Genomic DNA, 13,430 nt, shown 5'->3' with positions numbered 1-13,430 from the left:
TTCACCAATTATTTTTGATGAATCAATTGCTCATTATGAGGTGCATGCGCAGCAGCCGTATACCTCATCAACGTACAATAACAGTGACGAAATCCGCATCACTGTACAAAATCAAGATCACTGTCTACTCCCGTGTAAAAGTTCCATACGTGTGAGTGGTAAACTCGTAAAAGCAGACGGAACTGCTGTTGCAAATACAAGCATAGTTTCTAATGGAATTTGTCATTTATTCGAAGAAGCAAAATATGAACTTAATGGCATTGAAATTGATAAAAATAAAAATGTCGGCCTTACAAGTTTAATGAAAAATTATATTTCTCTTGATGCAAGTCAAAGTAAATTTCTTGAAAATGTTGGCTGGTTGGAATTTGGTAATCAACCAACATTAACTAATGCTGACGGTTATTTTGATGTTTGTATACCATTGAATATGATTTTTGGGTTTGCCGAAGATTATCAAAAAGTGATTATAAATGCAAAACATGAGCTTATTCTTACGAGATCAAGAACAGATGCAAATGCGGTTTTACAAGTAGCACCACTTGAAGAATTTAAATTTGTAATTGAAAAAGTAGAATGGCTATTGCCGTATATAAAATTATCAGATGCTCGAAAGTTTAAATTATTAAAGTATATTGAAAGAGATCCATCTATTCCAATAAGTTTTCGAACTTGGGAATTGTATGAATATCCTTTATTACCTGTCACTCCTAAACATATTTGGAGTGTAAAAACATCGTCACAATTGGAAAAACCTAGATTTATTGTTTTAGGATTTCAGAGAAATAGGAAAAATAATACAGTTCAAAATTCCAGTCATTTCGATCATTGTAAAATTGCTGACGTAAAATTATTTTTAAATTCCCAATGTTATCCATATGGAAATATGAATCTTAATATTGATAAAAATCAGTACTCTACTTTATATGAAATGTTTACAAATTTTCAATCTGCATATTATAGTAAAGAATCACAACCAATTTTAACAAAAAAAGAATTTATACAATTTGCACCCTTAATTATTATTGATTGTTCGAAGCAAAATGAATCATTAAAAAGTGGACCAGTTGATATTCGCTTAGAATTTGAATCAAAAGAAAATTTTCCTGCAAATACTTCAGCTTATTGTTTAATTCTACATGATAGAATTGTTGAATATAAACCAATAAGTGGAATTGTAAAAAAAATAGTGTAAATTTTAAATTTATAAATATTATTATTATTATTATTATTATTATTATTATTATTATTATTATTATTATTATTATTATTATTATCATTATTATCATTATTAACAATTAATAACAATTATTTATTAAAAATTATAAAAATAATAATAATAAATAATAATAACAACAATAATAATTAAAAAAACAACTTTTCAATTTAATGGTGATTCGTTTGAAGAAAAAAAAAAGGGGGGATTTTATTTATGTCACTGCAACGTGCTCGACCTTGTGAGAAATTTGTCCCAGGTCAGTTATAAGATTTCATTCAATGGAAACGTCTCCTATTACATTGACACACGTCGAAGCAAGTGGACCAGCTGTGTAGAAAAACTCCTCTCTCTTACGCATCGCTTTGCTATATTTTACTCTCTATAGTTTTAAGTGCATTGAAAAAAAAAATGAAGTATTTAATAGATATGCAAGGATTTAAATTACCATTTAATGAATTTATTTTAAAAGAATTAGCTGTAGTTTCCGTAAATGATGATGTGATGCCATTTAATATAGTATTTCAAGCCCCGTGTTCATGGGATTGTATCTCAGACAAGTATAAATGTGTTAATCATTGGTTAGAGAAAAATTTTCATGGTATTTCTTGGAATGACGGTGATATACCATATTCTTTTATGAATGATATATTGAGTAGAATATTCAAAGAAGCAAAAATAATTTATGTTAAAGGTTCAGAAAAAAAGAAATGGTTAAAAAATTTCATTGATGAAAATTGTTGTAAAATTATCGACATGAATGATTTGAATTGTCCATCAATTAAAAGACTTAGAGATCAAACATTGACAAAAGCTTGTATAAAACATTCAGTGCAAAAAAAAAAATTTATTTGCGCCCTTCAAAATGTCATGAATTTAAAAAATTGGTTATGTAATAATTGTTTCAAATAAATTTAAATGTTTTATATATTTAAGCGTATTTTTTACAACATGAAATATCCTTCTAATTTGTAAACTTTATTAATTATTTTTATGTTTTTCATTTCAATTTTTATAATTATAAAAACGTAAACAAAATGACAGGGATACAAAATAAATTAACAACAAATTTTATAAAAGTGGTATTTTTATTTAATTATAATGTATATTTAATACAGTTTTTTTAGATTTAAATGTTTTTAGTGTTCTTAAATTTATTAAAAATATTATTTTAATTAAAATTAAATTTGTTCAAAAATTGTTAAAATTAATACGAAAATTAAAAAAATCTTTTGAAGAATTTAATTTAATTTTAAATAAATAATTATTGAAGACGTTACAAATATTTAAAAAAAAAATGTTGAAATAATACATTCTTAAAATTATTAATTTGATTAATAATCAAAAATGATTTTAAAAAAATGAGTGAAAATGAAACGAATATAAAAAGACCTTTTTTTAAAAAAAACTTTTTATCATTCTGTCATTTGTTCGTCTTGCTGTTCTTCCGGCTCAATTTTAACAACAGCATTCAGAGGGTCAATATAGGGAACAACATCGCCTTCCACTACCTGCTCCCCCTTTTGTGCCTCAACTTGCTCCTCCTGCTGTTTTACTAAAATTTGTTTCACTGCCCTTAAAACCTCGTCTTCTTCTTCTTCTTCTTCTTCTTCTTCTTCTTCTTCTTCTTCTTCTTCTTCTTCTTCTTCTTCTTCTTCTTCTTCTTCTTCTTCTTCTTCTTCTTTTTCTTCTTCTTTTTCTCCTTCTTCTTGAGTTGGTTTGTGGAAAGTTATTTCCATTTGCGAATGAGTTTCAGTGTCCGATTCTTCGACTTCTTCAGGCTTATCATAAATATTGATTTCCTGTGCGTTGATGATATCGAAATCAAATCCATCACCACATAGATTTGGAATGTCAGGTCTTCGCTCTAGGAGGAACTTGCATTCCCCCACCTCCTTAATTTCCACGACAATCCCCAAGTGCTCCAAGAAGTACTCATCCGAATCAAATGATACGTTTCCAAAAAGACCATAGCGTCTCACTCCCGCCGCTAACACGATAAAATCGGTTAATCTCTGCAGATCGATGCAGTTATCAACCCATTCTTTAGGTACTTGGAAATATATTTTAAATCCAGTATAGTTTTCTTCATTCTGTAAAAAAAAAAAAACATTTATATAGTTTATTTTTTAAAAAATTAAATTAAATAGTAAAGAGGATAAACTTCTTTTAATTGAAAAAATTTTAACACTAAAATTACAAAATGGTAGAAATATAACCATTAAAAATTTAATAAAGTAAAAATTAAATTCTAAAAATTGTAATTGATAAATAAATAAAAAATAGTTAAATATTAATAAATTAAATTAAAACTTTAAAAACATAATCGATATTATTAAAAAGTAATTTAAAACTAATTTAAAAAGCCGAATATTTTTGCATCAAAAATTTAATAAATTAATTACTAAACAATTCTTGTTGTTATTATAATTTTATAAAAATATAGACATTAATAAATTAGGTTAAAAAAAATTAAACAAATAAAAAATTATAAGTTTAAAAAAATATAATTCTTAAAATGTTGATATATGAAAAAAAAAAAATTTAATTTAAAAAAATAAATAATATTACAAAAAAAAGTTCAGAAATATTAACATTAAAAAATTTAATAAAGAAAAAATTTAATTCTAAAAAGTTGTTATTGATGAATAATTAAAAAGTAGTTAAATATGAGTAAATTAAATTATAAACTTTAAAAATATTTAAAAAGGTGTAAACTTTTAAAAAAGAATTTATTGATAATATTATAAAAATTAAATAATTTAGAAACAAAAATTACTTACCAAGATTTCAGAAAATGGTAGATCCACTCTCCGGATCCAGTATCCGCTAACCATTCCGTGCACCTTTGCACGGACCCCACCATAGTTGAGGATGACAGGTGCGTAAGGGTTCACTGCGCCGTTAAAAATATCTCTGGACCGCATTGACAGTCCAGTTAAACACATCTCAATAAACGAGTTGACATTACTTTCTTCTAGCCATTTCCTTGGCGCTTGGACAATCACTACCATAGTTGCGTACCCGCTCATTTTTTTTTTTCTTGCTTTCCTTAACAATAAAAAAATAACAAATTTTAATAAATAAAAGTTTTTTTTTTTAAAAAATCCATAATAAAACTAAACATCTTTTAAAAAACAATAAAAAAGAGTTATTAAAATATTAAAATTATAAAACTAATTTTAAAAAATTAAAAAAAATAAATGTTTCAAAAAAACTTTTATTCACATAAAAATTTTAAAAAACTAATTCAAAAATTTAAAAAAATTTCATAATCTTTAATAAATTAAATGAAAAATATTTTAAAAAGTCAAATAAAAAACAATAATCTTTTATAAAAGCAACAAATCAAAAGAAAATATAAATTGAGGAAAAAAGTTTAATGTAAATTAAAAAAAAATCAGTTAATTGTTAAAAGTTCAAATAAAATAAAAATTTAAATTGTTATTTTAATTTCAAAAAATAAAATTAAAATTGTTATTTTAATTTCAAAAATAAAAAAAATTTGTTATTTTAATTTCAAAAATAAAAAAATGTTGTTATTTTAATTTTTTAAAAAGTGAAAAAATTTATTTAGTTTTTTTTAAAATTAATTGAAAACTTTTCAAATATTTAAATAAATTTGAATTATTTCACTCACTTTCTTTTCACTAAAAATTCACAAAATCACTGCACTGCTTTTGACGAGACGTGTCAAACTTCAATAAAAGAGATCACTTTTTCTAATGAGTCCTCTATATGGAGCCGGCCACTTTTTATACCCGGCCCGAATGTTTAGAAAATGAGGAACAGAGACATAAACATATGTTGAAAGGAGAGAGAAAAGTCTGATAACACACAAAGGGCTTTGCCAAAAGCATGGTGACTAATAAGATGAAGAGTGAGAGCATGAGAAATTCATATAGAGAGAAAGAGAAAGGTTATTAGAATATATATATATAACTTTTAATTCTCTTTATTGAAATTACTGATTTTTTCCCATTAATTATTTAACTAATTTTTTGTACCCCCAAGGAAGCGTATCTGTATTTTTCGGTAAAAGTACTCTTTTATCGTCAAACCAACTTAAAGCTTCTTTTTTTTGTTTTACAGTGTAAACTTGATGTTTTTCACTGCGAATTGAATATTGATTTTTAACTAGATTTTCATTGGAAAAAAGTGTTTTTTTATAGTCGTCAAATGTAATTTCTTTTAAAGCTGAAGACCTGACGCCTTTAGCTTTTTTTTCTCACGATTTTCGTTTAATATTTTATATGAATATAATTTTGATCTCAAGCCGATAAACTCGGTGACAATTTTTCCGTTGCATTCATCTTTCATTAAACCGAGCACTTTATTATTTTTTAATTGTATACCATAGCAGTTATTTTCTGGATAATCGGAAGTATCGAAATAATCGGAATCTCGTTTAATATAATCATAGATGTTTGGAATTTTAATATGATAAATTAAACTATCAGTATCTGTGTACAATAATTTAGATTTATCAGTGAAATTTTTTTTAATATAATTATAGTGAAAATCGTAAAGAAAGAGTTTCGATATATCAAGAATGCTAAATCCCACGTAAATCGGTTTATTAAATGTAATTTTAACTTTATTCATCTCTATTATAACTAAATTCTTTTCTAAAATATAACAACTGTTGAAATTCGGTTTACTAATAAGAGCTTTGGCACCATATCTACCTTCCCATTTTGTAACAATACGAATATCTTTATGGTTTCTTATATTTTCCATTGTTTTCCCAAAAACAGAATTATTCATTAACTTGTAAAAATTCTTTTCAAATATATTTGTAGACTTTTTTCGGAATTCTGTATTTAAATCAATATACTTTTTTAGCCATTGAGATTGTTTAAATTTTAATATTCTATGAATTTTCGTTAATTTCATTCCAAGTTTTAAATAATATTTTAAATTTCTATAATGAATTACATATTTTGTTCTGGAAAATAAATGTGGTATCAATTTAGGTAACTTGCTGTCTGGAGAGGGGGGAATAAAATGTTCTGGGCATAAGGGCAAATCTTTATGCAAATCATGTAATTCTGCAGGATATTCTAAATCTACTTCTAAAATATATCCAAAAGAAGAATCGTCATCAATTTTATCCACATCAAATCCTAATAAATTGGTCTCCCATTGAAAATCAGAATAGGGTAAAAAATGACTCATTGCTGTGCCATACAAATTATTTATATCAAAATACATTATATAAGACTCTTCAATTTCTGAATTAAATTCTGTCCCCATAAAACGATTGTTTGCTTTCGCGTACCTATTTGAGCATTGAGAAATTCCTCCGCGAATACCTTTTTCTATGAAAAGTAACATGTCAATATCTCGCAATAACTCTAGTTTTATTTTCGTGTATTTTAACATAGCATCGAATGCGAGTCCTGGTGCAGTAAAATAGTGTAAGGGATCTAAATTATATGCTGACAAACATGTTTTTCGAAAATTTTCAAAAATGTCGGCTAAAAGTAAAACATCTGTTTTTAAATATAAATCAGAATATTCCCCCAAATTATTTAAATTAAATGTATTCCACACTTGGCAAGCATGCTCATAATCTTCATTTGATATGTTTGAATTATTCAATTTCGAAAAAAATGCTTCTATAGGCGGCAATTTATTTTCCTCTAATTTTTGCCAACTATCAATGTATTCGTACGGAAAAACCCCTTTTCTGACCAGTAAATTAAATTCATCAATATTACTGCAATATTTCGCAGTAATTTTTTTTTCGTCATTGTTTAAAAAAGTCGCCAACTTATCTAAACTACTAGGCATAAATCTAAACGAATCTAAAAATTTAAAACATACATTTTTGCCATCTACGTATTTAGTGAACGATATATATTTTTCTTTATTTATGGGTAAAAGTTTTACAGGTCCGTCAAAACGAGTGCACAATTCTTTAATAAAAAAATGTGCATCGTACCCTGATAAATTATGAAAAATTACAGGAATCGAATGAGAATTTTTATAATTAATATTACAACCCTGGTGAGCTGCACCCCTATATTTTCCCGTGAAATGACAGTGATCGCGATGTTTAGTATCATTATCTTCAAATGGATTTTCACAAATATGACAAATTTTTGCAGTTCTAAATTCTAATTCTTGTTGAAAAGATAAAGTTTCCATTGGTACTATTGTTTTTAAATACAAGTCAACTAAATCAGCAATACTTATTAATTTTTCCATAAACCATGAAATGCAATCCTGCCCTCTATAAGTTTCAAACACTGATAGTGAATCATCAAAATCACATTTTAGATAATATGCAACGCTCGTCGGAATATGTTTTCTATACGCCCCAGATATTACTTTATTATCATTAATAGGTTCTAAAAGACTTTCAGTATCGGCATACAGTACAAATGGCACCTTTTCTTTGAATCTGAAATTTTTAAATTTTAAAATATTCTCCTCTTCTGTCGGTAAAATAACCTTACACTTGTTTAAATTCATACAATCAGTTTTATGTTTGAGAAATGAATTTTCATAATTAAAATGACATAAACATCTATCGCATAACCAAGTTCGACCGTTATGTTTTGTAAATTGTGACTTTACCAATCGCGACAAATTGCGAATCCACGCAAAATGATAATTATTACTATTATTATCAATATCGTTTATTTTATCACTTTTATTTATTGCAGAAAAATTTTCTCCTTTATTTATCATTAGTAAGTGAATAGTATCTTTTTTTGAGAAATTATCACTTAAATAAAAAGGAACAATCTCTTCTTTATTTTTACCAACTTTTTCCAAACCATAAATATTTATCTTCAAACTATTCATTTTTTCGAATTTAGACACGTCTTTCAAACTTATAGGAAAATTTATTCCCTCATATTTTAAAACATTCCTAAAATCCGGATAAGAACTAATCAGATTCGCGTTATTTTTTACTGGAAACAAAGCTGCCATTACTGACCAAAGAAAACAGTAATTGTCTGCATTTTTTATATTTACAACAGCATGTTTTTCTATAATAAATTTTGGCAATTTTATATTTTCCGAACAGCCTACTTGAATTGGCGCATGTCTATTTATGTTCACCATTAAATTTAAAATCTCTTTTAATGACCAACCTGACTTGTTTTCATTAAATTCCTCCACTTCTTTTAAAATATATTTATTTACTTCATTAAGAATTGTATCCAAATCTGAGAAGGGAGAAATAACTTCATTTTTCGTATTAAAAGATTTTTTTTCTTCTATATTTTCACCGCTTTCAATAGTTGTAAAATTACCCATTAAAACAAAATTTACTTTTAAACTACTATTTTCTCTAAAGGCTTTTTTTAATCGAGATTTTATTAATGATTTAGACTCTTCTAAAAAGTTGAATAAATCTTTGTGTTTTAAATTAATCACCATTCCTGTTTTAATCCTATTCTCAAAAGCTGATTCTAAATTTTCCCATTTTATTCTTTTTTCCTTTTTTCCTGTGCTACCTCTACCAGTTTTTTGAATTTCTTTAAATCTTTCACTAATTGTTTTTAAAATTCCAACAGTTGTTAAAATTCTTTTTCTTTTACTCACGTTAATCAATTCTTTTTTTGATTTCAAAATTTTATTTAAAAGATTAATATTTTTTACCGCTAATTTCATCCACTTTTCCGATTCAAATAATAATTTTTTTTTACTTTTAATATTTTTCACTATGTCATAAGCATTCTCAATAATTTCAATGAGTTTATAAAAATCTATAGAATCCATTTTTTCCGTTCTTTTTTCGTTAGATTAAAAAATAAATGTTTTTTTGTTTAACAAACACGAGCAACCGAACAAGCACCTTGTTTATACAATACTAAAAATTATTAACAAATGTTCCCTTCCTTTTATACTAATTTTCAAGGTTAAATAAAGGTTAAATAAAAAATTGTTAAAAACAATTCCTGGAAATACAATAATCATTTCCTTTCTCACGATCTGAAAAATGAAATCATACGATGACTAATATTCTAATTAAAAAATATTAGTGTAAAATAATACTTTCTCCAAATTGAGATAAAGGCTTTATTCTTCAGTCTCCAATCGAAAAATCAAAACATTTTTTTTTCTCAGCTTTTTTTCTCCATAGCACGTAACAATACACTCGCTCTTCATACAGCTGAAAAATTTAAACGTAACCTTTTAGATGGAAAACTCCGCACTCAAATTTCAGGCCGGCGATCTCTAAGAGTAATAAACCTGTCAACATGTGAGAGATGTAAAAAGATTGTTTCTTTAAAACTTATAATCGCACAAAGATTAATAGAAAATTTGATACCTCAAAGACAAAAGTATAATATATCGAGAATTTCAATAACGTAATTCCCAAAGAATGTACCCTTAACTCCAAAACGCAAAAAAACAGATAACGCTTCTCGGAAGTTATAAATAAACTTTTCATAACAATTCTAATTAAATTGTTATAAAAAACATTCTTAATACCTAAGAACAAAGAACCGAAAAATACGTCATCGATAAAAAATGCACCTTCCGAAAATCAAAAAACAGGAAATACCAAGCTTTTTTTATTGCGCACTATTGCTAAACCCTCATTTTTTTAACATTATTAATAATTTATTAATAATAATATATTAATAATAAATATATAATAATTAAAGAAATAAATTAATAATATTAAATTAATTAAATTAAATACCATGTTAAAAATAAATTTAAATTTAAAAAGAAACAAACAATATATATTTATTTGTCAAAAATTCACCTGTTTCAAATCTACTGCACCTGTTTGAAACCTGCTCCACTTGTTTCAACAGTAATAAAATTTTGGGTATTTAGAGAAGAAAGGGACAATGCCTGCATTGTGCACACTTTAGCACTTGTTAATCCCTCGCGCTGCGGGGGAGGCCTGCCTAGACTTAAGATTTATTACCCAAACTATTTTTCCTCTCTCTTACTATTACTCGAAAATCCCTCGCTACGGGGAGTCTGGACCCAAACACTTTTCTTTCATCAAAATAATTTTTTTTAATATTGATACTTAAATTATTATAAAAAACATTCTTAACACCTAAGAACAAAGAACCGAAAAAAAATGCGTCATCGGTAAAGAATGCACCTTCCGAAAATCAAAAACAGGAAATACCAAGCTTTTTTTTTATTGCGCATTATTGCACAACCCTCATTTTTTTTTTCGCTAAAAAATGTCGGTAATGCCGGTAAAAGATTCCTACTATCCAGAACTCCCCCAGCCTATCTACTGCCCAACGCAAAACTTTTCGAGTTATTTTTTAAAAACTGTCAAAAAACTAAATTTTTTACATTCTCATCACATGAGAAGGTATTAGTTTTGGTCGAATTTTGACTTTTGCTAATTTTATGAAATCTTTACGTTTTGAGGTGCCCTGAGTCCGAAAAACATGGTCCGGCGAGTGCGTCTGTCTGCGTGTCTGTCTGTCTGTCTGTCCGCTGTCTGTCTGTCCGTCTGTAGACGGTAATATGTTGTTCCCACGATAACTTTTGAAAAACTTATCGGATCGTTTTTAAATTCAACACACTTAAACTTGGTGTAAAAATGAAGGCTAAGTTCGTTAACCAGACATTTTCGTTAAAAACTACAAAAAATACGGTAGTTTCAAAATTTTAAAAAATCAATTTTTTCAAATTTCAGAATTTTTAACTTTATTTTATTTTAGATTAGAAAAATACAAACAACTTTTCTCTATAACATTTTTTCATAAAAACTCAATTTTCGAAGTTATAGTCTCTTAAATGGTCAAAAAAACTTAAAAAATCCTAAAATAACACTAAAAATCGAATTTTTTTAAAGAAATAAAAATCAGTTAATTGATTTTGACATATTCTCACCCTAAAATACTTGAAAAACATACTTGAACACAAAAAACTCGTAATTTCTAGAAAAATCACTCTCTATATATATTTTTTGTGCACTTTTTTGATAAAAAATCAATATTCCGACTTTATTATCTCCGACGTTCTTGCATATGCGATTTTGCTACCAGAGACTTTTTTTCTCGGCTTTGCATCAGCTACAACTTTGCTGTTGACAACTTTTTGCCCAACGCAAAACTTTTCGAGTTATTTTTTAAAAACTGTCAAAAAACTAAATTTTTTACATTCTCATCACATGAGAAGGTATTAGTTTTGGTCGAATTTTGACTTTTGCTAATTTTATGAAATCTTTACGTTTTGAGGTGCCCTGAGTCCGAAAAACATGGTCCGGCTAGTGCGTCTGTCTGTGTGTCTGTCTGTCTGTCCGCTGTCTGTCTGTCCGTCTGTAGACGGTAATATGTTGTTCCCACGATAACTTTTGAAAAACTTATCGGATCGTTTTTAAATTCAACACACTTAAACTTGGTGTAAAAATGAAGGCTAAGTTCGTTAACCAGACATTTTCGTTAAAAACTACAAAAAATACGGTAGTTTCAAAATTTTAAAAAATCAATTTTTTCAAATTTCAGAATTTTTAACTTTATTTTATTTTAGATTAGAAAAATACAAACAACTTTTCTCTATAACATTTTTTCATAAAAACTCAATTTTCGAAGTTATAGTCTCTTAAATGGTCAAAAAAACTTAAAAAATCCTAAAATAACACTAAAAATCGAATTTTTTTAAAGGAATAAAAATCAGTCAATTGATTTTGACATATTCTCACTCTATAATACTTGAAAAACATACTTGAACACAAAAAACTCGTAATTTCTAGAAAAATCACTCTCTATATATATTTTTTGTGCACTTTTTTGATAAAAAATCAATATTCCGACTTCATTATCTCCGACGTTCTTGCATATGCGATTTTACTACCAGAGACTTTTTTTCTCGGCTTTGCATCAGCTACAACTTTGCTGTTGACAACTTTTTGCCCAACGCAAAACTTTTCGAGTTATTTTTTAAAAACTGTCAAAAAACTAAATTTTTTACATTCTCATCACATGAGAAGGTATTAGTTTTGGTCGAATTTTGACTTTTGCTAATTTTATGAAATCTTTACGTTTTGAGGTGCCCTGAGTCCGAAAAACATGGTCCGGCGAGTGCGTCTGTCTGTGTGTCTGTCTGTCTGTCTGTCCGCTGTCTGTCTGTCCGTCTGCAGACGGTAATATGTTGTTCCCACGATAACTTTTGAAAAACTTATCGGATCGTTTTTAAATTCAACACACTTAAACTTGGCGTAAAAATGAAGGCTAAGTTCGTTAACCAGACATTTTCGTTAAAAACTACAAAAAATACGGTAGTTTCAAAATTTTAAAAAATCAATTTTTTCAAATTTCAGAATTTTTAACTTTATTTTATTTTAGATTAAAAAAATACAAACAACTTTTCTCTATAACATTTTTTCATAAAAACTCAATTTTCGAAGTTATAGTCTCTTAAATGGTAAAAAAAACTTAAAAAATCCTAAAATAACACTAAAAATCGAATTTTTTTAAAGGAATAAAAATCAGTCAATTGATTTTGACATATTCTCACCCTAAAATACTTGAAAAACATACTTGAACACAAAAAACTCGTAATTTCTAGAAAAATCACTCTCTATATATATTTTTTGTGCACTTTTTTGATAAAAAATCAATATTCCGACTTCATTATCTCCGACGTTCTTGCATATGCGATTTTGCTAGCAGAGACTTTTTTTCTCGGCTTTGCATCAGCTACAACTTTGCTGTTGACAACTTTTTGCCCAACGCAAAACTTTTCGAGTTATTTTTTAAAAACTGTCAAAAAACTAAATTTTTTACATTCTCATCACATGAGAAGGTATTAGTTTTAGTCGAATTTTGACTTTTGCTAATTTTATGAAATCTTTACGTTTTGAGGTGCCCTGAGTCCGAAAAACATGGTCCGGCGAGTGCGTCTGTCTGTGTGTCTGTCTGTCTGTCTGTCTGTCCGCTGTCTGTCTGTCCGTCTGTAGACGGTAATATGTTGTTCCCACGATAACTTTTGAAAAACTTATCGGATCGTTTTTAAATTCAACACACTTAAACTTGGTGTAAAAATGAAGGCTAAGTTCGTTAACCAGACATTTTCGTTAAAAACTACAAAAAATACGGTAGTTTCAAAATTTTGAAAAATTAATTTTTTTAAATTTCAGAATTTTTAACTTTATTTTATTTTAGATTAGAAAAATACAAACAACTTTTCTCTATAACATTTTTTCATAAAAACTCAATTTTCGAAGTTATAGTCTCTTAAATGGTCAAAAAAACTTAAAAAATCC

At 27.1% G+C, this 13,430-nt stretch overlaps 1 protein-coding gene across 1 annotated transcript; it reads right to left on the bottom strand.

Annotated features, from left to right (window-relative positions):
• Positions 1–2,588: 2,588 nt before the first annotated feature.
• LOC122505318 (DDRGK domain-containing protein 1-like) lies at positions 2,589–4,233 on the bottom strand. The gene is made up of 2 exons (XM_043616828.1): positions 4,000–4,233; positions 2,589–3,309 (listed from the first exon to the last, which is right to left on the bottom strand). Exons 1-2 carry the CDS (start codon positions 4,228–4,230, stop codon positions 2,632–2,634), a joined length of 909 nt encoding a protein of 302 aa, XP_043472763.1. The 5' UTR covers positions 4,231–4,233; the 3' UTR covers positions 2,589–2,631.
• Positions 4,234–13,430: the final 9,197 nt, after the last annotated feature.

This window comes from Leptopilina heterotoma, unplaced genomic scaffold (genome assembly GCF_015476425.1).
Source record: "Leptopilina heterotoma isolate Lh14 unplaced genomic scaffold, ASM1547642v1 Lhet_352, whole genome shotgun sequence".
Lineage (NCBI taxonomy): Eukaryota > Metazoa > Arthropoda > Insecta > Hymenoptera > Figitidae > Leptopilina > Leptopilina heterotoma.
The sequence above is the reverse complement of the archived record's forward strand: the minus strand, read 5'-3'. Positions and strand labels throughout refer to the sequence as shown.